Source organism: Mobula hypostoma, chromosome 23, assembly GCF_963921235.1.
Source record: "Mobula hypostoma chromosome 23, sMobHyp1.1, whole genome shotgun sequence".
NCBI classification, from domain to species: Eukaryota; Metazoa; Chordata; class Chondrichthyes; order Myliobatiformes; family Myliobatidae; genus Mobula; species Mobula hypostoma.
The window spans coordinates 43914796-43940947 of NC_086119.1; the positions used below are offsets into that span (position 1 = coordinate 43914796).

General features: G+C 40.9%; 1 protein-coding gene across 1 annotated transcript; it reads left to right on the forward strand.

Moving 5' to 3' along the window:
* Window positions 1-822: 822 nt before the first annotated feature.
* Window positions 823-21865, forward strand: LOC134336653 (E3 ubiquitin-protein ligase TRIM50-like). Its single transcript, XM_063030993.1, has 6 exons — window positions 823-1227; window positions 9267-9362; window positions 11910-12140; window positions 14214-14236; window positions 17801-17925; window positions 19389-21865. Exons 1-6 carry the CDS (start codon window positions 823-825, stop codon window positions 19934-19936), a joined length of 1428 nt encoding a protein of 475 aa, XP_062887063.1. The 3' UTR covers window positions 19937-21865.
* The last annotated feature ends 4287 nt before the right edge of the window (window positions 21866-26152 follow it).

Here is a 26152-nt window from a genome sequence, read left to right on the forward strand (position 1 = left end):
GCCCTCTGTCACAAGGACTGACAGGTTCTCTCGCACTTTCCATCAAAAAAAAGAGAAAGCGAGAGGGATCGCTCGAGTGCTGCGGCCTTCCTCCAACAGCAGCCAGCAATTAGCAAACACACTGCCTGCTGCCTCGCTGTTCCAGTTTCGATGTTGCAGTCTCCCATGACACTTCAGTCGGCGAAAATGGCAAGGAACCGGGCCGTCCATGGGGCTGCTCCCTGACCTCTGACCTCCCAGCCCCGAGGGCGCGTCTTCCAGACCGTTCCTCGAGATAGCGAAGTACTAGGCTGCACAGTTGTCTGAAAATCCACCGCTTGCGAAGAAGACAGACTCTGACAGAACCACAACCTCCTCGAAAAGAAAAGGAAGACATAAGAGAAGAAAAATAAGCTGTATCATGGACGAACTGGAGGAAGTTGCCTGGGTCTGCAAAATCCACTGGTGCCATCTTTCCTTGCTCCTCATGCTGACAGATACATGCTTTGATAATAAATTTACTTTGAACTTTGAGACAACAGAAGGAAAATATAACGACCAATATAAATATAAAGGGAATATAAAACCTACTTTCTGAAGGGAAATGTAAAAAGTTTGATGAAAATTTGACATCTCAAAGGTACATAGTGAAATGCCAAATACTGAGCTAATTCTAAAATAATCTATGGTAAATAAAATGTCGTCACCCACTTTTAAAAAAAAACAAGATCATATGATTTCCGTACTCAGCGATACCTTCCTCCACCTTGCTGAAAGTACTCAAAACAATGATAAGAGGCAGAGCTTGGGACAACTGAGGGAGATACGTTTGTAGTTTAAAACATGGCAGCAAAGCAGAATTTCCAGTGCTTGGAGGACCAGCTGTTGTGCCCTATTTGTCTGGAGGTCTTCAAGCAGCCCTTGATGCTCCAGTGCGGTCATAGCTACTGCAAGAACTGTGTCCTCTCTCTTTCCTCAAACCTGGACAACTACTTTACTTGCCCCGTGTGTCGGAAGACAGTGGACTGCAGCAGCTCTTCCCCAAACGTCTCACTGGCACGTGTTATTGACACCTTGACAGTAATAAGTGGATCCAGCGGTAATCAGGAAAACTGCAGGGATCACCATAACCCCCTGAGCCTCTACTGCGAAAATGACCAGCAGATAATATGTGGGCTCTGCGGAATCATAGGACAACACAAGCAACATAAATTAACCCCCCTCTCCAGTGTGTATGGGAGGATGAAGGTAATAATCAATGCTTTACTTTTCTGTATGTTGACTGTGACTACCAGCAGATTAAGCAGAGCCCCTTTGTTGCCGTTTGTGGGGGTAAGGCTGGGGGGGGGGGTGCAACAGGCTCCAAAGCCCTTTGAAGTGAGTACATCTACAGCACTGAGCTGCCGAAACAGTTCCTACTTTTCCTCACAGCACTCAGCAGTGTGGACGGAGCGTTGGGTTATGATCAACGTGAGAACTGAGTATTTAAAAATATCGCAGGTTGGGTCAGTAGTGGGAAAGGCAAATGCATTGTCTTTTTGAGAGGACTGGAATATAAAAGTCAGGATGTAATGCTGAGGCTTAAAAAGGCATTGGTCAGACCACACTTGGAGCAGTTTTGGGCTCCTTATCTAGTAAACTGTGTGCTGGCATTGGAGAGGGTCTAGAGGAGGTTCATGAGAGTGATCCCAAGAGTGAAAGAAGAAACGTATGAGGATCGTTTGATGGACTCTGGGCCTGTACTCGCCAGCATTTAGAAGAATAATTGAAATCTAACAAATATTGAAAGGCCTGCATAGAGTGGACGTGGAGAAGATTTTTCTTATAGTGGGGGAGCCTAGGCACAGCTTCAGATTCAGGGGGTCCCTTTAGAACAGAGATGAGGAGGAATTTCTTCAGCTAGACGACGGTGAATTCATTGCCACAAATGGCTGTGGGGGTCAAGTAATTAGGGATATATAAAGTAGAGGTTGATAGATTCTTGATTACTAAGGGTGTCAAAGGTTACAGGGAGGAGGTAGGAGAATGGGGTTGAGAGGGATAATAAATCAGACTGATAGCACAAGCAAGTCAGCAGATGCTGGAAATCCAAAGCAACACACGCAGGAAATGCTGGAGGAACTCAGCAGGCCAGGCAGCAGCAATAGAAATGAATAGATAGTTGAAGTTTCAAGCTAAGACCCTTCTTCAGGACTTGAGAAGGAAGGGGGAGGGGAAAGAGGCTAGGTGGAAAAGAAGGATATGTGGTAGTGGGTCTGGGTGAGTACATGTCAGAAGGATATGTGACTAGTAGCGGGTCTGGGTGAGTATATGGTCTGAAGGATATGTGACTGTGGTAGTGGGTCTGGGTGAGTATATGGTCTGAAGGATATGTGACTGGTAGTGGGTCTAGGTGAGTATATGGTCAGAAGGATATATGACTGGTAGTGGGTCTGGGTGAGTATATGGTCTGAAGGATATGTGACTGTGGTAGTGGGTCTGGGTGAGTATATGGTCTGAAGGATATGTGACTGGTAGTGGGTCTGGGTGAGTATATGGTCTGAAGGATATGTGGCTGTGGTAGTGGGTCTGGGTGAGTATATGGTCTGAAGGATATGTGACTGTGGTAGTGGGTCTAGGTGAGTATATGGTCTGAAGGATATGTGGCTGTGGTAGCGGGTCTGGGTGAGTATATGGTCTGAAGGATATGTGACTGTGGTAGTGGGTCTAGGTGAGTATATGGTCAGAAGGATATGTGACTGTGGTAGTGGGTCTAGGACAGTACATGATCACTCACCCAGACCACTGCAATCAAATTAGATTGTGTACAAGATTAAGTAACACTACAATAAAGTTACATAACTTAATCAATTAATTTTGTTCGGGTATAGGACTAGATAACACTGCAATTAAGTTCAACTGTCTGTTGGGCTAGACACGACTGCAATAATATTAACTTGTCTATAAAATGAGGTGACTCTGCAATGAAGTAAGGTATCACATTTCTGATTAAATTTATTATTTTTAATAACCAGCAAATAATGATTAAATAGAGATGTGACCCACAATAAACTGCAATTATGTACCATCTCCTCCAATAAAAAGCTCATGCATTTTCAATGAAAGAATGGAATGAGACAAAATGAAATAACTGATACAATTTTAAAGACTATATTGAAATGACAGACATTGGGATGATTGTACACAAGTCTTTGACATTAGCTGGAGATATTAGCAAAGTTGTTAAAATAACAGTTGATTATTTTACTTTAATACATTAATGTTTGAATACAAAAGCATGGAAATTTTACAAACCATTAGATAGACATCAGATGCAATAATGTGTCTGTTTCTGAGAACTATAAATACATACAGAATCAAGACTTTATATCAGGGCCAATGAACTCATTTGCTTGGAACAAATAAGGTTGCAGGAAGAGTTAATAGCAACGTTTGAAATCATGAAGGGTTTTGATACAGTTGGTATACAATGAAGGCATTTGAATTAATAAGCATGTATCAAAGAAATACATTTTATTTTGTAATATGAGCTGCCCAAAAGAATTACAAAAACAAATCATATTACAAGACCAAGCAGAGGCAGATTAAACAAATGGCTTTCTTCTATGTTATGTCATATTATGTCATATTACTGTTTGATTAGGAATAAGATTGTTAGATGTCAAGAAGAATTTGCCTTGAAAGATCAACTTCGGGAGTCTATGCAGTTGCCTTTAGTAGAATCCAGTCGCATGGATGACCAGAGGAGCTATAGTGATACAGTTTGACTTGTTGACCTTAAGGAAAATGACTGACATTTATTAATTGTGACCAGTGGAGATGAATCAAATTATCAAATTACACATTATATGTAGAAGGGACAAAATAACTGGAACAATACAGGAAGTAATTTATGATTGCGTAACCACAATAAGACAGAATAAGTATGTGGATTAGAGGCCCTAGGCTACGATCTTACAGTTCTAAAACAAAAGAAGAAAGGAGTTGTAGATGTTTTTAAATCTGCTGTTGAAAAGCAAAATTATTTTAATAGCACAGATTAGCTATATAATCAGTGTAGTAAATAATAGTATGTATATTATGTTTTGTAACTTCAAAACATTAAACTACTTCAAAGGAAGACACAGGAGTCCAAAAGGTAAGTCTAACTTTGTGTTTACTTTAAGCGAGGCATGTTCATATCACGTGGTAGCGTGATGACATATGCAATTCATAAATTTTTACATATAACCTGTAATTAATTATTTAAATGAACAAGAATGTTTAATCAAACTATATATATAAAACAAGATTACTCAAATATTAAATACATGGCAGTGTAGAGCACTGATTCTGTCTGTGTCTGCTGAATGTCTAGTAATGTGATTGGAGGGGTTCTTTGTTCCTCACCCAGCTTCTCTGTACTATAGTCATTAATAGAGTTTTACACTGTCACAGGTTAATGCGAATTAAGTGTTAAATTTGGCTTGGCATTTCTATGAATTTGTAAAACAAGCAAACTTGCAAATTTTTATACTCGTTTTACTTCAATTTATTTAAACTCAATAGAGGTTAATTGTACTTCACACACAGCCTAAATTCGATCCCTAGCATTACTGCCAGAGATGTTTATCTGGTTGTGGATTATTCTTTCTCTGGAATTTACAAAAAAAAACAGGCATTCTTGCTGCCTTGCTAACTTATCAATTTCTACTCTGCAAGTCAATACTGATGTATGAATCCAGACTGCAGGTCAAAGTTTTCCTTTTGTCTTTCCTCCACTGGTGGATGGGGTGGGGAAGGGGATTTGCAGTGTGACTGAGTGTGGAGTGCGATATCAGTGTGCTAAACCCTAACCCTTTCTAAAATTGGTGAGTTTTCTAGCATCATTTCCATCAGAAGCACACACCCTGATGTGGATAGTTTCAGTTCAATGAAGCGGTAATGTAAAACTGATATCATATCGCACATTAATTGTGACTTCTCCCTTGGTATCAGCAATATTCCTTCTGCTAGCGTTCAGCAGATGACCATTCGTTTGAACAAAGGCACAACATGAAAGCACTTAAAAGCTTTACTTAACATTAGACATTGCTTGTACTGAATTGTGTTAACATGTTAATATTAACATTTACTATTTCAGTAAATTCATGTCATATAACGTATGTCGTATGTCAATCAATTAGTCCCTAATTCACTCCAGTCCTGATGAAGGCTCTTCACCTGAAATGCTGACTGCCCATTTCCCTCCATAGATGCTGCCTGATCTGCTGGGAGGTCCTCAGCATTTGTGTGCGTTGCTCGAGACTTCTAGCATCTGCAGTCTCTCTGTTGTCTCCATCTCATTTAAGTCATTTTTGTACAGCCAGCAGCCTTTGGATTTCAGTGGGCCTGAAACGGTTAGCGGTATTTAAATCAATGCACAGGTTTCCTGCAGGACTATCAGTTAAAGTGCAAAGCATGAAAGTAAAAGTTAATTTTTCCACACAACGATTTGAACATGAACTGCTTCTGAGACAAGCTGCACCATCAGTTAAAAGGAAACAGAATAATATTTGAGAAGAAAGGTTAGATAAGGGAAAGGATAGATCGAAGGGACAATGCTAATTCTGGTGCAAATCCAAATATCCTCCTGTATCCAAATACCCGCAGATCTGTAGAAGAGGGATCTTTTCTATCAAGGTGATAGATCTCTGAGTTGTTAATGGGATTCCAGGTTCCTTAAGGTTGTTTTAGCTGAGGGGTGGTAGTGGGGATAAGCTCCCACTACCTTTTAAATGTTCCCAGTCTCACACTGCCACAAACAAACAAGTCCAGCTCTTGGCCACGTGTGGCTTAGCTGCTCAGCCTGGTTGAACTGCTTCTACTGACAGGAGAAGGGGCAAAGGCCGTTTACTGGCACCTAAGAACCTGTTGTTTTGGGCAGATGGGGCTCGTCCTGCATGGTTGGCAGCTCACGTAGGAGAAGGAAAACTCTGATCTCAAACCTCCGCTGCCTTGCAGCTCTACCCACTCAGGGGGAAGGCTTCCGGAGTAAACCCCGAGGAAAAATCCAGAGCTGGAGTCCCTATGGCAGTCCTACATTGAGTTCAACGCTGACTGGAAACTCCTGTGACGCTGCTGATGCCAACTCTGCCATTCCTTTGGATTCATCAGCTGTTTGGTAACAGTTTGCTCTCCATATCGTACTGGCCTGGCTTGCGTATCATAGAGACAGCTAGGGCACATCCATGGTCAACCAAGATGTGAATTGAGAAGGTGCCACTGCATAGTGGTTCGCACAACACTTTACAGTGCCCGCGACTCAGGCTCAATTCCTTCCACTGCCTGTAGTGAGTACATACGTTCCCACTGTGACCATGTGGGAGTCCTCCAGGTACCCCGGTTTCCTTCCACTGAGTAAAGACGTACTGGTAGGTAGGTTAATTGGTCGTTGTAAATTGTCCCATGGTTAGGCTAGGATGAAGTTGAGGAATTGCTGGGCGGCGCAGATCAAAGGGCCAGAAGGGCCTATTCCAGGCTGAATCTCGATAAATAGAAAAATAAATGCTTAGCCTTGACTAATGAAGGGCCACAATGGGATTCCGAAGTCTGGAGTATAACAGTACTAACAGATTCTACTCAACTGACAAAAATCAGATTTGTTATAAATTTACATGAAAAGAATTAAAAATAGTACTTGGAGTGTCAATCCGATGGGCTCAGTAGATGAAAAGCATTCACCCATGACTGTTCGGGCAACTTTGATGTTCTGAATCATTGGTCAAATTACGGCCTCAGAATAAGCATGTGAGATGGAAATGAGAAGAAATTTCTTCACCCAGAGATGTGAACCTTTGGAATTTTCTATCCACGGGGGCTGTCAAAGCTCGATCACTCACTACAGTCAAGAAAGAGATTGATCAATTTTTAGTTATCAGTGGTTCTGGGGTGTGAATGTAGAGGAACTGCACTGATGTAAAGACCTTTGTGAATGGAGAAGCAGTCTCCTTTATTTGTTTGTCCCCATCCGATGACAGTGTGACCAAACAGATGTGCAAAACTGTGGTCTAGAAGGATTACCCAGTTTTGCAAAACACTGTTGCCACTTGAGCTGCATAAGACCATTTCTAATGTCAAGCAAAATACACGATTGGCACATGAGATACTGTGAACAAGGCATAAAGCAATGAGTTGCAGTCACAAGAAAATCTGCAGGTGCTGGAAACCCAAAGCAACACACACACAATGCTGGAGGAACTAGAGTGGGGAATGGGGGAGCGGGGCTGAGGAATTTGGTTCACCAGAAGGAGAAATCGATATTCATACCATCAGATTGGAGATAGAATATAAGGCGTTGTTCCTCCACTCTGAGTGTGACCTCATCTTGGCACAAGGTTTCCCCTCCCTTTATTCCCCACTCTGATCTTTTACTGCTTCTCACCTGCCTATTACTTCCTGAGTCCCCTCCTCCTTCCCTTTCTCCTATTGTCCACTCTCCTCACCTATCAGATTCTTTCTTCTCCAGCCCTTGACCTTTCCCACCCACCTGGCCTCACCCATCACCATTCAGATAGCCTATTTCTCCTCCCCCCACCTTTTAATTCATGGATCTTCTCCCCCCCCCCCCCGGTCCCGAAGAAGGGTCTCAGGCCCTCAGAGTAAACATCGACTGTTTACTCTTTTCCATAGATGCTGCCTGGCCTGCTGAGTTCCTCCAGTATTCTGTGTGTGTGCAATGAGTTGCAGTGTTCTGGATCCTGATGTGTCTTTAGACATAGACTAATCATGTCATGTGATCCCACTAGTTTTGTTAATAAAGCATTTCTGAATGGAATCATAGAAAAGTTACAACAAATGAAAGCAACTGTTCACCCTGATGAAGAGCCAACTAGCTTAACCCCTCCTCTGAACACTGTTCATATCCTGGCAGTGCACATCAAAGTACTTTTTAAAATGTGATAAGTGATTCTGCCTTTTCATTTTTCAGTAGTGGGTTTCAGACCCTCAGCACTCTCAAGGTGAAAAACTTTTTTTCATCATTTCTTCTCTTTGTCTTCTACCAATTATTTTAAATCTCTACCTCCTGGTTTTTGATCCCTCTGCTAAAGAAAATAAGCCCTCTGTTTAACCCCTCATAAATGAATTCACCTCAGATGAAGCCTCCTCCATTCCAAAGTAAATATCCCAAAGTTAACCAATCTTTCCTCGTAGGTAGTTTTCCCATCCCAGAATCATCCTTAAAGGTCTTCTCTGTACTTTTCTCAAATACAATCGCATTTCCTGTAAACAGATGATCAGGGTAGTATTCAAACTGTGGGACAACTCATCTGGTATAGAGTTACAGTATAACATATTTGCTTTATATTCTATGTCTCAGGTAAGGAAAGGAAAGCATCCCATATGCCTTTTTAACCATCTTGTGAGTCAAAAGCCCATTTCCCTTCTGCTCCACTTTATATCCTACCTTGCACTATGCGTACTTACTCTTGCTGCACCTTCCAAATGCAATGTCTTACGTTTTCTGGATTACGTTCCACTTTCCACATTTCTGCCCATACCTTCCTACAGTTGAAAGCTTTCCTCCTCAATTACGTGCATAAACAGTTTAGTGTTACCGTGAATTATTAATCTTTATTGCAAAAAGAAAGAAACCGAGTAATAACCCTGTGGAACTCCACTATCCATCCCTTTCCAGTCACACACCTTCCATCAACCATTAATCTTGGCTTCATACCATTGAGCCAGTTATGGATCTGTCTTGCTTTGCTCCCCGAACCTACCATTTGGAGCCACACAGACCTCATCAATGCACTGCTCCCGTTTTCTCTTCCCACAACCATCAGCTTCCCTTGGAGATGCCGCTAATTTGAGCCACCCCCCCCCCCCAATGCTCTCGGAGTTGTTATTGAAAGTCTGAGATTTATGGATTGGACTGTAGTTCATATTGGCCTCTTTCTTGCTCATTCTTTCTTGTTGCCAATTGGCAGCTGGGGTTTGGGGTTTGATGTTCTTGTTGTTTTCCATGTGGGGGAATATGTTAGTTTTTGTGTGAGGGAGGGGTTGGCGGGGGTTTGGCGTTTGCGAGTTTTTGATGTCTTTCTTTCATTTACTTCTATGGTTACTGTATTTTATGGCTATCTGGAGAAGGCAAATCTCAGAGTTGTATTCTGCATACATATTTGATAATAAAATGTACCTTTGTGCTGTCGAAATGGAAAATATTAACTTATGAGTAAGTATGATGAAGGAAGGTAGGAAAACTGATTTGGGTAAGATTTATGTCTTGAGAAGAAACCTTAGCCTTTTGGTGTTGTTTTTCTTCACAGGAACAACTTGCTTTGCTTATAACAGAAGCTCAGATGCAAAAGAACAACATGGAGAGACACATAAACAAATTAAAACACAACAGAGCCCGTATTATGGTGAGTCTAATAACTCCTGGGGTGGTTTATGATGTTTCCTGCATGCTTTCTTTTTGAAAAGATAATTTTTTATTGTTCTTCTTTGATATAAAATCCAACAATTCTTTATAAGAGAACTTTATCATCAGTTTTCTTGGCAGTGTCGATCCCTACCACACAGCATGTTCTGAAAGGCGTTCTTCTAAAACTCTCTTGGTGGCAACAGTTGTCACAGTAGTTCACATGTATGTATGGCTGGCATACAATGTTATGAGAGATGTAGATTGTGGAGATACAGTGGATTCTGGTTAATTAGGACACTTTGGGACTAGGATATTTTGGCCCAATTAAGCGACTGCACCAATTAGCCAAAGTTTCATGGAAATAGTTAAAAACATATAAAAAATCTAACGACTATTTAACTGAGTAATAAGTTATGCATTTAAATGAAACATAGAACAAATTAGAACACTAACAATGCTACTAAAACTATAAAACTGTAGTTCCTAATAGTTATTGATGCAGGAATTCATCAAGTGTACCTGCCGTGTTCTTTTGATTGACTATAAATGAACAAAATCAGTGCAGGCACCTAGTGCAGAAAGTGGACTGTCTTTATACAATTACATCCTCCAAATTTTCATTTTCATTGTAATATTCAAGATGATTGTCGATATCTTCAAATTCTTCATAGTTCCAACTTGTTGAAGAATTGTTTCATCTTTACTACCAGCTACTTCTGGCATCTCCAAGCCTGAATGCTTGAAATCAAAGTGAGCAAAACAGTTCAGAATTGTCTTACTGCTTACTTTTTGCCAACTATCAGTGACAAAAATTACTACTTTTTGAATACAGGTGCATGTAATTTGCAACACTTACAGTGTATTTGGATGAGCATTTAAAATTACATGCCATAGACAATGAGTTGAGTGCTGAGAAATGGAATTGGTGTAGATAGGTGTGGACAGTTGGGACTCTTCCTGTGCTCTATCTGTGCTATATGGCTCTATTTATCTTTATTAGATGGAAGAGTGTCCATAGGTAGACACAGTCTTTCTGTGATCACTGTAGCATCGTGTATTCTGCGAAGGAAAGATGTGCGCCACATTGTTCACCAACTTACTCGGGTGTTGCATAATTTGCCTTTGTTTTTCTGTTCTTTCCAAAAAATAACAGGTTTAAGACTTTACTTGTCACCCCTGCGGATATGGCCCAGGTGTGGAGTGAGGGACACTGAAGCAGATCGATAGTTCACAGACTTTAATGCAAACAGTGTTAAAGGGAAAAGAAAACAATAAATGCTAGGCCAAACAGGGCTGTTAACTAAAACTCTCAAAAGGAAAGCGAAGCCTACACTATGATTGAAAAGATCAACTAAGAACAAAATGAATACCACTAGTGTTCAGAGTTAGTTGACTCAACAGTCCAATTTCTCAGACAAGGCCGAATGCAAGCAGGCAATGAAGTGTTGCTGTGTCCAAGTCTTGACAAATACTATGACGGAATGAATGGAGTTAAATACTATCACAATGAAATAATTAGCTGACACGTGCATATTCACGGCTGAATCTGCTGTACTGCTGAATCCGTGACAATACTATTCATGATAAATCTACCATAACTACACATATATAAATGTAATAAAGCAGAATAACAGAACAAATACTTAATCTGTTTATACTATTTTAAAATGTTCTGCCATTCTAAAAAAAAATTATTTTTATTGAAGGAATGACACAATACAGAATATGTAATGCATTACATTTTCTTCCATTTTGCTTTTATATCTTTATATCTTTTATATAAAAAAATGTTGTGCCACTTACAAAACACGTAAGATATTAGGAGAGTTTTCTCGAATCATCTGAGTTAGTAGGTCGATATTGTAAATGCTACCATGGGTCATAGAAGCCTGAACTCTTTGCTGCAATATGGAATCTCATGGTTGAAGTCGTGGAGATGGGAAATATGAAGAAATAATTTTTCCCCCCTGTTTTAAGACCCCTAGGAGTTCTTCCCACCAGGGAGCAATTTTGCTATTAACCAGTTTTGTAACTCACTTTGGAAGATGTGAGATTCCACTAGTAGATTTAACATTTTCACTATTAATCGTGCATTTGTAAAATCTGTATTATATCTCATAGACAACTTTTGGTGATGATGGTGTTGATCACTTTACAAACAGCAGGTGAACTCCAGTCACTTTTTGCAGGACAGGACAAGGTCTTTGTTCTGGGGACTGCCCAGAGAAACAGACAATTTTTTTCCATGCTCTAACGAAGGTGTATTGTGCTCCTTGACCCTATCCAGATTGATTATTCACATGGAAAATGCAACTTCCTTTGACAAAACTAATGTAACTTGCATCGCCTACTTTACCAGCTTTCCACGCTAACGGCAGGGAGCATTCCTTTCAGGGAAACCATAATTTATTAATTGTTGTTCAGTTTATTCCCTTTAAGCCTGCTGCTCTGCTTGCTAATCTTCTTGCTCTATGCTTTCTCTGAAGTATTTATTCAATTTTTCCTCAAGAGAGTTTTATCCCGCTTTTTGTGTGTGCTCCACTAGAATGAATCTGATGTCTGCAAATTGGTGATTCAGAAAGAGTTCCAGGAACTTAGAAGTTTTGTTGATGAGGAAGAGGCCAGCTTCATTCAGTCCATTCAGCTAAAGTGCACCACAGCCGTTGAGACAATTGATGAACAATTGGAAGAGACGTCCAAAATACTAAAGCAGTTGAAGGAAGTTGAGGTTTCATTGAAAAAATTGGGCAATGAAAATCACTTAGATTTCATACGGGTAAGTAGAATTACCTTTGTGCATTCAAGCTTGATTTATAATTTATTTATTTATTGAGATACAGCGCGAAATAGGCCTCTGAGCCGTGCTGCCCAGCAATCCCCCAATTTAACCCTAGCCTAATCACGGGACAATTTACAATGCCCAATCAACCTACTAACTGGTACACCTTTGGAATGTGGGAGGAAACTGGAGCACCCAGAGGTAACCCACGCGGTCACAGAGGGGAAACGTACAAACTCCTTATAGGCAGCTGCGGGAATTGAACCCAGGTCACTGGCACTGTAAAGCATTGTGTTAACCACTATGCTACTGTGCTGCCCCAGATTGAATCATATGGATAATCGTCAGAAGAAATAGGAAAGAATGTTAATATATGTCTAGACGGTAACATTGTGGTTGGCATAATGCTATTTCAGCACCAGCGATCAGCGATTGGTGTTCAATTTCTACCACTGTTGGCAAGGAGTTGGTACCTTCTCCCCATGACTGCATGGGATTCCTCCAGGTGCTAAAGTTTCCTCCCTCATTCAAAAGACATACAAGTTAGGGTAGTGCTGGTGGTGTAGTGGTATCGGTACCTGGACCTTGGAACAAAAGGTCCCAAGTTCAGATCCGGCCGGCTCCTTGCACGTTTTCCATCCGTGCTGGGTTGACCGTCAAGCTAGCAACTCAGCCTCGTAAAAACAGACAAACACTAAAGAAACAGCAAGGTTGCCCCCTGATGCACCAAACAAGGCGTGGAAAGGAACTTACACATTAGGGTTAGTAAGTTCTGGGCTCTGCAAGCCTGGTAACAGTCGCAGGTTGCCCCCAGCAAATATTCAAAGTGTGTTGGTTATTGATGCAATTTATGCATTTCACTGTACCTTTTGATGTTTCAATATCCATGTGAAAAATTAAAGCTGATCTTTTAAGAAAATGGAAAGGTGTTAAATGTAGAAACTATAATGTATTGGGGATGCAGCTAGATAATCTGTCAATTCTAATTCACTTTCTGACTGCTAATCGTTGTTGTAGTTTTACTATTTCTCACATTTTTCAAAATTCGTGCTGACCATTTGTAATGAACAACAAATATCTTATTAAATTGAAGTACCTGTTATTGCTGATCTTAGTGGGCTCACTTTCTGCTTTCTGACTGCTGAAGAGCCATATTTTATTAAATGAATTTAATTTTGATGATTCAGCAAAGATTCCAGCAACTCAAAAATTTGATGAAGAGTTCAACATTATGCAGATTATAATTTTAGAGTGCACTTTTGTCAGTTTGTCAATTCCACAATAGCATCAGCTTTATTGGAATAGGAGACAATCTGGGTTATTATTATAGCACTGAAATATTGATTGCACCTCAATAAAATGAAAGGCAATATAAGAACATGGTAATCAATAACCAACAAATCATGCCATTTGTCAAATAACTGCAACATATATAGTACTGATGAATCAAGTAGAAAGAAGACCTTCACAGGATATCAGAGGGTCAAGGGTCACTGCACAGTTGATGTGATCTTGGCAGATTTAGCCAAATGTAATATGTGTTAATACTTACACCTCAGGGATTTTTTGCCTTGAAGCAAAAATTTATAAAAATGACCTATTAATTCAGAATTGACAAGAATCAATCTCCTTCTACCTTCTTAAGAGCAGTATGCTTAGATAAGTTTTCATCTATGTAACATGAGAAGACAGGCTCTGAACATTGAAGAATTGACATCCAATTGTGGAAAGATGGAACACATTTAATCTTACACAGAAGTAGCTTTACTATTGCACACCCATCACTATAGGGAATCTGGAGTTAAGCCCAGGGCCTCTTCCCCTGAAAAATGGAATCAAGTACATAGTTGTGTAAGATAGGGGTCAGCTGGAACCTGCTGGGTCAGCTGGAACCTGCTGGTCAACAATATTGACAATCACTGATAGCAGGTCACTCCTCTGCTTTCTTGGTAAGTCCAGGGAATGCGGAAATGTGATAATATCAAATATCATTGGAAGTTAATGGTTAATGTTACCCTTTCTAATTTATTTCTTAAAATCTTTTCATCTTATTTTCTCAACATTCTGCAGGACTACAATTCGATTGCCTCAAGGTAAGTACAATTTCCAATTTCTCTGTTGCTTTATTCAGTGCTGATGGAACAAGGTTAATAATGCTGTCCTGCAGTGGGCATGTATGGATTTCCTCCAGTCTGCCAAATCTCCTGAAAAGTTCAGAAGCAGGAGTCTGAAACTAGGGAAGCACTAAACTTTACAGACCAGGAGTGATTCCTATCCCAGAGTGATCAGAATTCAGGACATGCAAAAATAAAAATGAGTAAAGATTCATCCTTCTATTCAACAGTGATCCCTGGAGGAAAGTGTGGCTACTGGGTGAGGGCAGAATGGGAGTTGTTTGTAACAACCCCTCTGGAACGACTAACAAAGGAGCTATGGCACTGCATTGGTTTAAGGGCACTATCAAAGGATGGCTGCATTTGTTCTTTGCTGGAGACCAAGTCTGGAAGTTGGGATACCAGCAGCTCTTTGGCCCTGTAGTATCAACAGCTTCACTAACTGGAAAACTGGGAGGAAAAGGAGTATTTAGGTTGAAGAGGAAACTGTGGAGGGAGGTGGGTTAGGGTCAAGGAGATCAGGAAAGGAGATCACTGGGGCAAGAAAGTCCTTTATTTAAGTACATCACTCACCCATCTCTGCTCTGAGTGGGTGACTAGAATGCTAATGTGAGACTTCAATCACATTAAGTATCAGATGCAAATGTTTCGAGAGGGTGAGGACTGCTTTGTGTACTGCCTCATTGCCCCCTTTGTGTTGATCCTGCGTACAGTTATCCAGAGTGACCATCAAACCTGCAGTATTGAGACCTACAATTGACTACTGAAGCTAATGGTTCCTTAAATCATGAAGTTACTAATCACTTGGTTATCAAAACTTTTTGTATGTAATTCCTTACTTTAAAAGATACATAGACTAGGTACTGTCCATTTAACTCATTGAGCCTACTTATCACCCTGGTCCTCCACCACCAAACACATCTTCCGCTCTGATTCCGAGTACAGTAATCAATTCTGAAGAATTTCAAATTCTATTGATGAAACAGGCATCAAATAAAATATATTTCCTTATTTTCAGTGTATAACTCCTTTAATAGTGGTGCTTTCTTATTTTCTTGACTGGGTTAAACTTGCTTCATCCCAGTGCACTAACTTATCAACATCTTTGATAGTTAAGATTGAAGTGGGTACTTTATGGAGCTCAGTAAATATTGATAAGGGAAACTACTGAGATCAGGTACCAGTTTAAGAGAGGTGACCTCTAGATAGGGAAGAGCATCAAAGCAGGTTTAAAGATTGCAAGAATTTATTTGAGTTTAAACAAAAGGTGGTGCATGTTGGTGTTGAGTTCTGCATTGATTAGACAAGTCCCTTTCTATTAAATATGATTCCAATTTGTCAAACTGCAAATGATTCTTATCACAGCCTCAGTGTTTAGAAATGTCAATTCCCATTGCACAATGGGTGTTAGTAATAGACTTCAACAATGCCAGGAACAATAGTATTTCACACAAATAATTGTACTGCATTAGCAAATAGATGATTGTGATATTTACACAGGAAATAGCAGTTACTATTCCCAGAGTAGTGACATTGCTCATGACTCCATCGATTGTTTCCACTTCCACACAAAATGACTGAGTCATTTTGACATTATCAGAAGAAAAGATACAATGGTAAATTTGGACATTGAGTTGGCAGTGAAGTTCAGAATCAGAATCAGGTTTAGTATCACCGTCATATGTCGTGAAATCTGTTAACTTAGCGGCAGCAGTACAATGCAATACATGATAAATATAGGAAAAAAAGTAAATCAATTACAGTAAGTGTATATATATTAAATAGTTAAACTAAAAATAGTGCAAAAACAGAAATAATTTTTTTAAGTGAGGTAGTGTTCACAGGTTCAATGTCCGTCTAGGAATTGTTTGGCAGAGGGGAAGAAGCTGTTCCTGAATCGCCGAGTGTGTGCCTTCAGGCTTCTGTACCTCCTTCCTGATGGTAACAATGAGAAGACAGCGTGTCCTGGTTGATAGGGGTGCTTAATAATGGACGCTGCCTCATTGAGGGACCGCTCCTTGAAGATGTCTTGGATATTATGGCTAGTACTCAAGATGGAGCTGACTAATTTTACAACTTTCTGTAGCTCCTTTCAATTCTGTACAGTAGCCCCTCCCCCCCACCTCAATACGAGACGGTGATGCAGCCTGTCAGAATGCTCTCCACTGTACATCTGTAGAAGTTTTCGAGTGTTTTAGATGACAAACCAAATCTCCCCAAACTCAATGAAAAATAGCCACTGTCTTGCCTTCTTTATAGCTGTATCGATATGTTGGGGCCAGGTTAGATCCTCAGAAATCATGACACCAGGAACTTGAAATTGTTCACTCTCTCCACTTTGGATCCCTCTGTGAAGATTGGTTCATATGCTCTTGTTTTACCCTTTCTGAAATCCACAAACAGCTCTTTGGTCTTACTGTTGATGAGCGCAAGGTTGCTGCTGTGACACCAGCCAACTAGTGGTACATCTCGCTCCTGTACACCTTCTCGTCTCCATCTGAGATCCTACCAAGCAACACATACAAAATGCTGGAGGAACTCAGCAGGCCAGGCAGTATCTATGGAAAAGAGTACAGATGGCGTTTCAGACCGAGACCCTTCATCAGAACTGGCTATCAGAATCAAATAGCTCTGCCTTTCCAAAGTGAAGTAAAACAACACAAAGGATGCTGATGCAACAGCACAATTTTCTCCAAAAATGTGCATTTCATCCATTACCTCACCTTCAGTTCTACCAATAGTGTATTTTTTTCCCATTTTCACTGTCAATAGATTCATCTAAGTGAGGGATTGGAGTTTTTTTCTTGTTTTGAGCAGGCCCATTGTGAATTGTGCAAAGACCACCCAAACACACTTGTCACTTTATTGACAAGTTTGCTAGTTTGATAGCTCAGGAATCCAGTTTAAATCATAGTGCCTAAACCTTCCCAAAAATTGTATGCAAGTAGCTTCACATTTTTGTATATCATAAGATATAGGGACAGAATTAGGCCATTTAACCCATCAAGTTCTGCTCCGCATAGGAAGTGTGAACGTTTTCACAACATCCAGCGATAAACAGGCAGCAATTAAATAGTAAGTGGTTGATTTTGATCAGCTGGGCAGTCCTACCTGTGGCTCAACAAATAGAAAGACCAGTGGAACTCTAAGAATCTTTTTGCTAAAATATTTAAGGAGTGAAAGTTTGAAATATCTAGAACACAGTCTAAAATAAGAAATTTTATCTTGTGTTCTTATAAATAATGCCACTTAATTTCACAATGTAACGGTAGATTTTGATTTATATAAGCTTCGAGCCCACTACTATGACCGAGTAATTCCAGAAGCATTTTGGAAAGCACTGAGAAGAAAAGGAGAGATTTTCAGAAAGCTGACAAGATCCCTCTATTCTGTTTAGGGTTGCAAGCCAGAAAGTATTTCCCCTTTAATCGTAGAGGCATCAAAGCCCATTGACAGTAGATACACTGCATCAATTAGCTATGGTCAGTTTAGTGACTGTGGTTTCCATGATTCGGGTATTTTATATATGTACTCTCTTTCTAGATGCCAACAGACACCACAGCCAGAGTCAGACAAAACCTTCAGTACCATCTCCTTCAAGCCTGGCTTTAGGCATGATGACATCAAACTTACAGTTTGGAAAAGACTGCAGAAGCGGATTTTACCAGGTGGGTTTGAAAATTGGCCTTGTCAGCAAATTGGATCCCGATGAAAGATGGTGTTGGCAACAAGATTTATGTAGAAAGTATTTAGGTTAAAATTTATTCCCAGCTTAGATCATGAACTGAATTAGTATTGCTGGGGGCATTGACACCAGTCTGTCCAGGAGTACTGGCGAAAGACTTCCGTTGGTCCACTTTACGTAAAGGTGCACTTTGTGTTTGTAAGGGGTACTGACTTGGAATTTATTTTTCAATGGCTGAGCACATTAACCTGAGTATTAACTGTTTCTTCTTGCATCCAGGAACCTCTACATCATCCAAGCCAAAGCTATTGATTTGATCATAACTCCATCTTTACCTGTAACTTTAGCATACTGTGCCTGAAGTGTGTAAGGTGCACAGGAGTCATTGCAACCCCTCAGCAAGGTTTCTTTCATGAGCCCAAACCCGAGCTATTCAGTATATAGGTCCATCACCACTTAGCAGGTTCCCCTTTAAGTCACACACCACTCAAACTGAGATGTATCTTGCTGTCTCTTCATTCTGCTGGGGCTAACACTACTTTCTCATGTAACAATAGGAATGAAAATAATAGCCTTGCTAACATCAGCCGTATCACCGAAATGAACCAAAGAGAAAGACAAAACAGGCTTGTTGCAGCACCTCAGTGCTATGATTTGCAATAGCCCCAACAGGCGGAGAAATATTTGTCATCAAAGTAATCCTTTAGAACTTTAACTCAGAATTTATTATTCAAAGTTCAATGTACATTTTATTATTAAAGTATGTATACTTTACACAACCTTGAGATTTGTCTCCTCACAGACAGCCACAAAACAATGAATCCCAATAGAACCCATTCAAAACAAAAGAAGACCGTCCAAACACTCAGTGTGCAGAGGGAGCGAGAGAAAAAAAAACAAAACATGCAAACAATAAAAGCAATCACAAACAAGAGAATATCTGCAGAAGTTGTAAGTCCAAAGCAACAGACACAAAATGCTGGAGGAACTCATCAGGAAAAGAGTAAACAGTCGACTGGTGAAGTTCTGAAACATTGCCTGTTGAATCTTTTCCATAGATGCTGCCTGGCCTGCTGATTAAAAGCAAGCACACAGCATTCAGAACAGAAGTTCACAATATCACGGCATCACTGCAGCCGATTCAGAAGTCCACTAGTTGCAGGCCACAGCCTCAGTACAGCGCAGAGACGTACGAATTCCGTGGAGCAGCACTGACACCTCGACCATTTCAATCTGGCCCAGGGTTTAAATCGTCCAGACTTCAGGTCGTTCCTCACCCACAAACTTGGGTTCCACCGCCTCGATACGGCCAGTACTCAACCTTTCCAATTCGGCTCGGCTCTTAATTCGATCAAACCTCGGATCTTTCTGGTGACTCATACAGTAAGCTTTCCTCCCTACAGCTTCCTGAATACTCAATGCAATTGTTTGTTTGGTTTCTTTCAGAACCAGAGGAACTAAAATTAGATTCTAGCACCGCGCACCCGCTGTTGATCATAACCAATGGTAGTACCAGGGTAGAATGTGGAACATACCTCAAGCGTTTGTCGTTGGTGCAGGAACGATTCGACTACAACACCTGCATTCTTGCCAACAAAGGTTTTTCCTCAGGCAAGCACTACTGGCAAGTGATTGTCAATGACAAGATGAGATGGCGCCTTGGCGTTATCAAAGGTACCACAGGACGCAAAGGGAAGTTGAACAAGACTCCAGAGAATGGTGTCTGGATGATTGGAGTGAAGGAAGGGAAGATTTATGAGGCATACCAGAACCCCAAAATCCAGCTTTCAATCTTAGTGAGGCCTCAGAAGATCGGTGTGTTTCTTGATTATGAGGGAGGGCGACTTTCATTCTATAACGTGGACAATCCAGACGAGCTGAGTTTGCTCTATGTATTTGATACAGTCTTTCAAGGAAAGATTTATCCAATTTTTGACCTTTGCTGCGTTGACAAAAGTAATGACACAGCACCTATCACGCTCTGTCGTGTTTGAATTTATTACCACATGGAGCAAGGTGCGTCAATCAAATATGAACCACCACCATTCCAATCTCATGGCAACTGCTTTAATGTTATGACTGATGCTGCCTAATTTTATAAGATGTCTTATTGTATGAGAGACAGCATTAAGCTCATGATACCTTTCTTTTAAATTTAGTCTCAGATCTTCTGAGTTAGCAAGAAATATGTTTGTGAAGTTTAGCTGTAAAATGGATTTCTGGTCGTCATTGGCAATGGTTTCTCTTCCCACACCCTCACTGTCATTTCTGATGCATCCAAAGGGCCTATACTTAGCCCCTTCCTGTTTCACATCTACATAATCCCACTGTCGTGGAATCAAACCCTGATTCCACATGCCAACACATTTAATGGCCAAACCTGGATTCCTATCTTCAGTTCTGGTCACCACAGTACAGGTAGGATGTGAAGGTGCTGGAGAGAATGCAGGGGAGATTCACCCCTGGAGTATTTCAGTTATAAGACTGGACAGCAATTGCTTTTTATTCCCCAGATACAGAAAGGCTAAGGGATAATCTGATGTAGATAAAGATGAATGTGGATGGATGCAATAGTCAGCATGGATGTGATGCCTGAAAGGCATACTCCTGTGCTGAATTACTCTGTAATCCAAAAATGCAGTGTCCGCTTCCAAATGTGAAATTACAACTTGTCACTAGTAGTCACTAGACTACTTGTCCAATATCCAAAATGCCCTCTGGATAATTTTTGGAGATATCAAACCCATTGACCTGTCCCATCACAATTCCATTTCTTAGCAATTGATTTAATACCTTGCTCTATTAAAGCCTAAGGCTGAACCATCTTTAACAACCTTGGTATCATATCTGACCCCGTGTTGAGCAGAAGCATGTATTTACATTAACACAAAGACTGCTTGTTTCCACCACCATAATGTCTCTGGGAGGTGTTTCTGCCTCTGCTCAGCTTCTGATGAACTATACCAATGCCCTTGTTAGCTCTCGACTCAACTGCTTTAACACCCCTGGCTGACCTCCTTTATAAACGTAAAGACCCATTTGCATGACAGAGCCCACAGGATCTCCATTATGCACTTTCATAATCATGAGTGCCTTGCTTAGGTGAAATGAATGTGGCAGGTTTTCCAGACTAAGATGGTTTTAGGCCACTGTTGTAGTGGCAGGTGATGCATTAGCATTCCCAGTTCGGAGAAACCCCAAAACATTGAAATCTTTCCACTGATGTCTGTGCTCCATATCATGAGAACTTGAACCAGAGGAAGTCAACTGTGGGGTTGGTCAGCCATTCATCTATTTTTAAATCACTAGATTGTCATCAATTTGTTACTGCATGTTGGGAACAAGACAAACAGCAGATACTTGCTTTTCACCTGAGTGGTAGTCTGTAGTTGGCATGTCATATGCAGTTGATTTCTGTATCATTTTTTAAGACTATGGTCCAGGAAGCTGGGTATTTTTAAAAAAATCAAAAGTACATTTACTTCTATGAGAAATTGAAGTGAGTCTTCGAATTATTCCACGTGTTGATAGGTTTTTACAGCTGATGATACACTGGAGAACTTTTGAATGCACTAAAAAATAACCATGTTGATTTTCAAAAGAATAGTTTAATGTAATAGAAATAAGTGCAATTTGCTTGATTCCTGTGCACCTTCTTAATCAGTCATTGGATCTTAAATCTACTGACTTCATTTAGGCTTGAATGTACATATATGACTCAATGCTAACTCATAGCTGGTATTTCCTGGCACCACAGAACATTAGAAAGATTTGCAACCTCTAATCTGAATTATAAAATGTTACTGTTCATAGTTTTTGAAATGTTTTAAGTCCCTTTTGTAAAATATAATAATTAAGAGTTTGTGGAATTAAGTACTTTCTTTCCAGTTTATAACATTAGATCCATAAATCCTCATACTGGATAAAGCTGACTGTATCTTTACTAGTTTTTAAATAAAACAATTGATATTATTTTCTTCTGGCGAAAGTTGATTTTTTTTTGTTTGAAACAGCTCAGAGCACAAACTGCCCAGTCACGTTTGAGTACCGATATAATTTCCCTATACTGAGTTTGAAGTCTCCACAAGTTCCACTCGCGAATCTTAAGAGAATGGTGCCATTAGGGATTTTGAAGGAATACCTATTACTATTTTAATTACAGCAAAGACAATTAAGGAAGGCAAGATATAAAAATCTTAAGATACAACACTGGAAACTGAATATATTTTTAAACATTACTTGTTCAGCCTTAAGTTAAAGTAGTCATCTACCAAAGTTCAGATCAGAGTATTAGCAATATCTTTGTTTTATATGGGCCACACATAAGACCATAGATATAGGAGCAGAATTATACCATTTGACCATTGAGTCTGCTCTGTCATCGAGTCATCGTGGCTGATCCAATTTTCCTCTCAGCCCCAATCTCCTGCTTTTTCCCTGTATCGCTTCATGCCCTGACCAATCAAAAGTCTTTCAAGCTCTGCTTTAAATGTACATAAAGATTTGGCCTCCACAGCTGCCTATGGAAAAGAACTCCACAGATTTACCATGATCTGGCTAAAGAAATTTCTTCTCATCTCCATTCTGAAAGGGTGCTCCTCTATTCTGAGGCTGTGTCCTCTGGTCTTGGACTATTCCACCATAGGAAACAACCTCTCCAATCCATTCTCTCAAGGCCTGTCATCATTCGACAGGTTTCAATGGGGTCGCCCCTCATTCTTCTGAATTTTACTGAATACAGGCCCAGAGCCATCAAACGCTCCTCCTATGACAAGCCATTCAATCCTGGAATCATTTTGAACGCTCTCCAGTTTCAACACATCCTTTCAAAGATAAGGGGCCCAAAACTGCTCACCGTTCTCCAAGTGAGCCCTCACCAGTGCTTTACAACATTACATCTTTGCCTTTATATTCTAGTCTTCTTGAAATGAATGCTAACTTTGCATTTGCCTTCCTCACCACTGATTCAACCTGCAAATTAACATTTAGGGAATCCTGCACAAAGACTCCCGAGTCCCCTTGTGCCTCAGTTTTTGGTATTTTCTCTCCATTTAGCAAACAGTCAAACCTTTCATTTCCTCTATCAAAGTGCATGACCATACAGTTCCCGACACTGCCATTACTTTACCTGATCTGTCTAAGTCGTTCTGTAGCTTCTCTACTTCCTCAAAACTACCTGCCTCTCCACCTGTCTTCATATCGTCTGCAAACCTTGCGACAAAGCCATCAATTCCATCATCCAAATCATCAACATATAATGTAAAAAGAACTGGTCCCTACACAGACCCCTATGGAACACCACTAGTCATCAGCGGCCAGCAGAAAAGGCTTCCTTTGTTCCCACTCTTTGCCTCTTGCCAACAGCCATTACTTTATCCATGTTAGAATCTTTCCTGTAATACATGGGCTCACAGCTTGTTAAGCAGCCTCACATGTAGCACCTTGTCAAAGGCCTGGTGAAATTCCAAGTACACAACATCAACTAATTTTCCTTTGTCTATCCTGCTTGTTATTTCTTCAAAGAATTCCAACAGATTTGAAGACTAATGCAAAAGACTTATTCAGTCCATCTGCCATTTCGTTGTCCCCATTTACTACCTCTCCAGCATCGTTTTCCAGCAGTCGATAATCCACTCTCACCTCTCTTTTGCACTTTATGTACCTGAAGAAACTTTTGGTATCCTCTTTAATATTATCGGCTAGCTTACTTCCGTATTCCATCTTTACCTTCTTAATGACTTTTTTAGTTGCCTTCTGTTGGTTTTTAAAAGCTTCCCAATCCTCTAACTTCCCACTAATTTTTGCTTTATTATATGCCCTCTCTTTGGCTTTTATGTTGGCTTTGACTTCTCTTGTTAGCCACAGTTGTGCCATCTTTCCTTTAAGATACTTCTTCCTCTTAGGGATGTAAATATCCTGTGCCTTCTGAAGTACTTCCAGAAATTCCAGCCATTGTTGCTCTGCCATCATCCCTGCCAGTGTTCTTTTCCAATCAATTCTGGCCAACTCCTCTCTCATGCCTCTATAATTCCCTTTCCTCCACTGTAATACTGATACATCTGACATTAGCTTCTGCTTCTCATTTCAGGGTGAATTCAATCATATTATGATCACTGTCCACTAAGGGTTCTTAGAGTTTAAGCTCTCTAGTCAATTCCAGTTCACAACACCCAATCCAGAACGGTAGATCTCCTTCCTGGGCTCAACCACAAGCTGCTCTAAAAAGCATCTCATAGGTGCTCTAGAAATTCCCCCTCCTGGAATCCAGCACCATCTTGATTTTTCCAATCTACCTGCATATTGAAATCCCCCATGACTATGGTAACATTGCCCTTTTGCATGCATTTTCTATCTCCCATTATAATTTGTAGACCACATCATTACTAATGTTTGGGGGTCTGTACAGGACTCCCATCAGGGTCTTTTTACTCTTGCAGTTCCTTAACTCTATCCACAATGATTCAACACCTTCCGACCCTTTGTCACCTCTTTCTAATGATTTGATTTCATTTTTTATCAACAGAGTAAAGCCACTCCCTCTGCCTTCCTGCTTGACCTTTTGATACAATGTGTATCCTTGTACTTTAAGTTCCCAGTTATAATCTTCTCTCAGCATGATTTAGTGATGCATACAACATCATACATGCCAATCTGCAAACGTGCTCCAAGTTGATCGACCTTATTCTATATACTGTATGCATTCAAATACAACACCTTCAGGCCTGTTTTCACCCTTTTCAATTTTGCCTACCTTTTACGTTGCAACTCATCCCATTGACTGCAGTTTTGCCCTATCAACAGCATCTCCTGACTACACATTGCCTCTGTTTGTAAACCACCTACTTTGTCTTCAGCACTATCATCCACCTTTCCTACGATACTTCTTGCATTGGAATATATGCAACTCAGGACACTAGTCACACCATGTTCAATCTGTTGATTAACGCAACACACATCAAAGTTGCTGGTGAATGCAGCAGGCCAGGCAGCATCTCTAGGAAGAGGTACAGTCGATGTTTCAGGCAGAGACCCTTCGTCAGGACTAACTGAAGGAAGAGTGCGTAAGAGATTTGAAAGTGGGAGGGGGAGGGGGAGATCCAAAATGATAGGAGAAGACAGGAGGGGGAGGGATGGAGCCAAGAGCTGGACAGGTGATTGGCAAAAGGGATACAAGAGGATCATGGGACAGGAGGTCTGGGAAGAAAGACGGGGGGGGGAACCCAGAGGATGGGCAAGGGGTATATTCAGAGGGACAGAGGGAGAAAAAGGAGAGTGAGAGAAAGAATGTGTGTATAAAAATAAATAACAGATGGAGTACGAGGGGGAGGTGGGGCATTAGCGGAAGTTAGAGAAGTCGATGTTCATGCCATCAGGTTGGAGGCTACCCAGATGGAATATAAGGTGTTGTTCCTCCAACCTGAGTGTGGCTTCATCTTTACAGTAGAGGAGGCCGTGGATAGACATGTCAGAATGGGAATGCGATGTGGAATTAAAATGTGTGGCCACTGGGAGATCCTGCTTTCTCTAGCGGACAGAGCATAAGTGTTCAGCAAAGTGGTCTCCCAGTCTGCGTCGGGTCTCGCCAATATATAAAAGGCCACATCGGGAGCACCGGACGCAGTATATCACCCCAGCCAACTCACAGGTGAAGTGTCGCCTCACCTGGAAGGACTGTTTGGGGCCCTGAATGGTGGTGAGGGAGGAAGTGTAAGGGCATGTGTAGCACTCCCTTGTCCATTCGTCCCCCCCATCCCTCCCCACTGATCTCCCTCCTGGCACTTATCCGTGTAAGCAGAACAAGTGCTACACATGCCCTTACACTTCCTCCCTTACCACCATTCAGGGCCCCAAACAATCCTTCCAGGTGAGGCGACACTTCACCTGTGAGTCGGCTTGGGTGATATACTGCGTCCGGTGCTCCCGATGTGGCCTTTTATATATTGGCGAGACCCGACGCAGACTGGGAGACCGCTTTGCTGAACACCCATGCTCTGTCCGCCAGAGAAAGCAGGATCTCCCAGTGGCCACACATTTTAATTCCACATCCCATTCCCATTCTGACATGTCTATCCACGGCCTCCTCTACTGTAAAGATGAAGCCACACTCAGGTTGGAGGAACAACACCTTATATTCCGTCTGGGTAGCCTCCAACCTGATGGCATGTACATCGACTTCTCTAACTTCCGCTAATGCCCCACCTCCCCCTCGT

Excerpts from the sequence above, each read along its gene's own strand:
- LOC134336653 (XM_063030993.1), top strand. The coding sequence starts at position 823 with ATGGCAGCAAAGCAGAATTTCCAGTGCTTGGAGGACCAGCTGTTGTGC. Across the intron at positions 12,141-14,213 it reads ATCACTTAGATTTCATACGG|GACTACAATTCGATTGCCTC; the intron begins GTAAGTAGAATT and ends AACATTCTGCAG. Across the intron at positions 17,926-19,388 it reads GCAGAAGCGGATTTTACCAG|AACCAGAGGAACTAAAATTA; the intron begins GTGGGTTTGAAA and ends GGTTTCTTTCAG.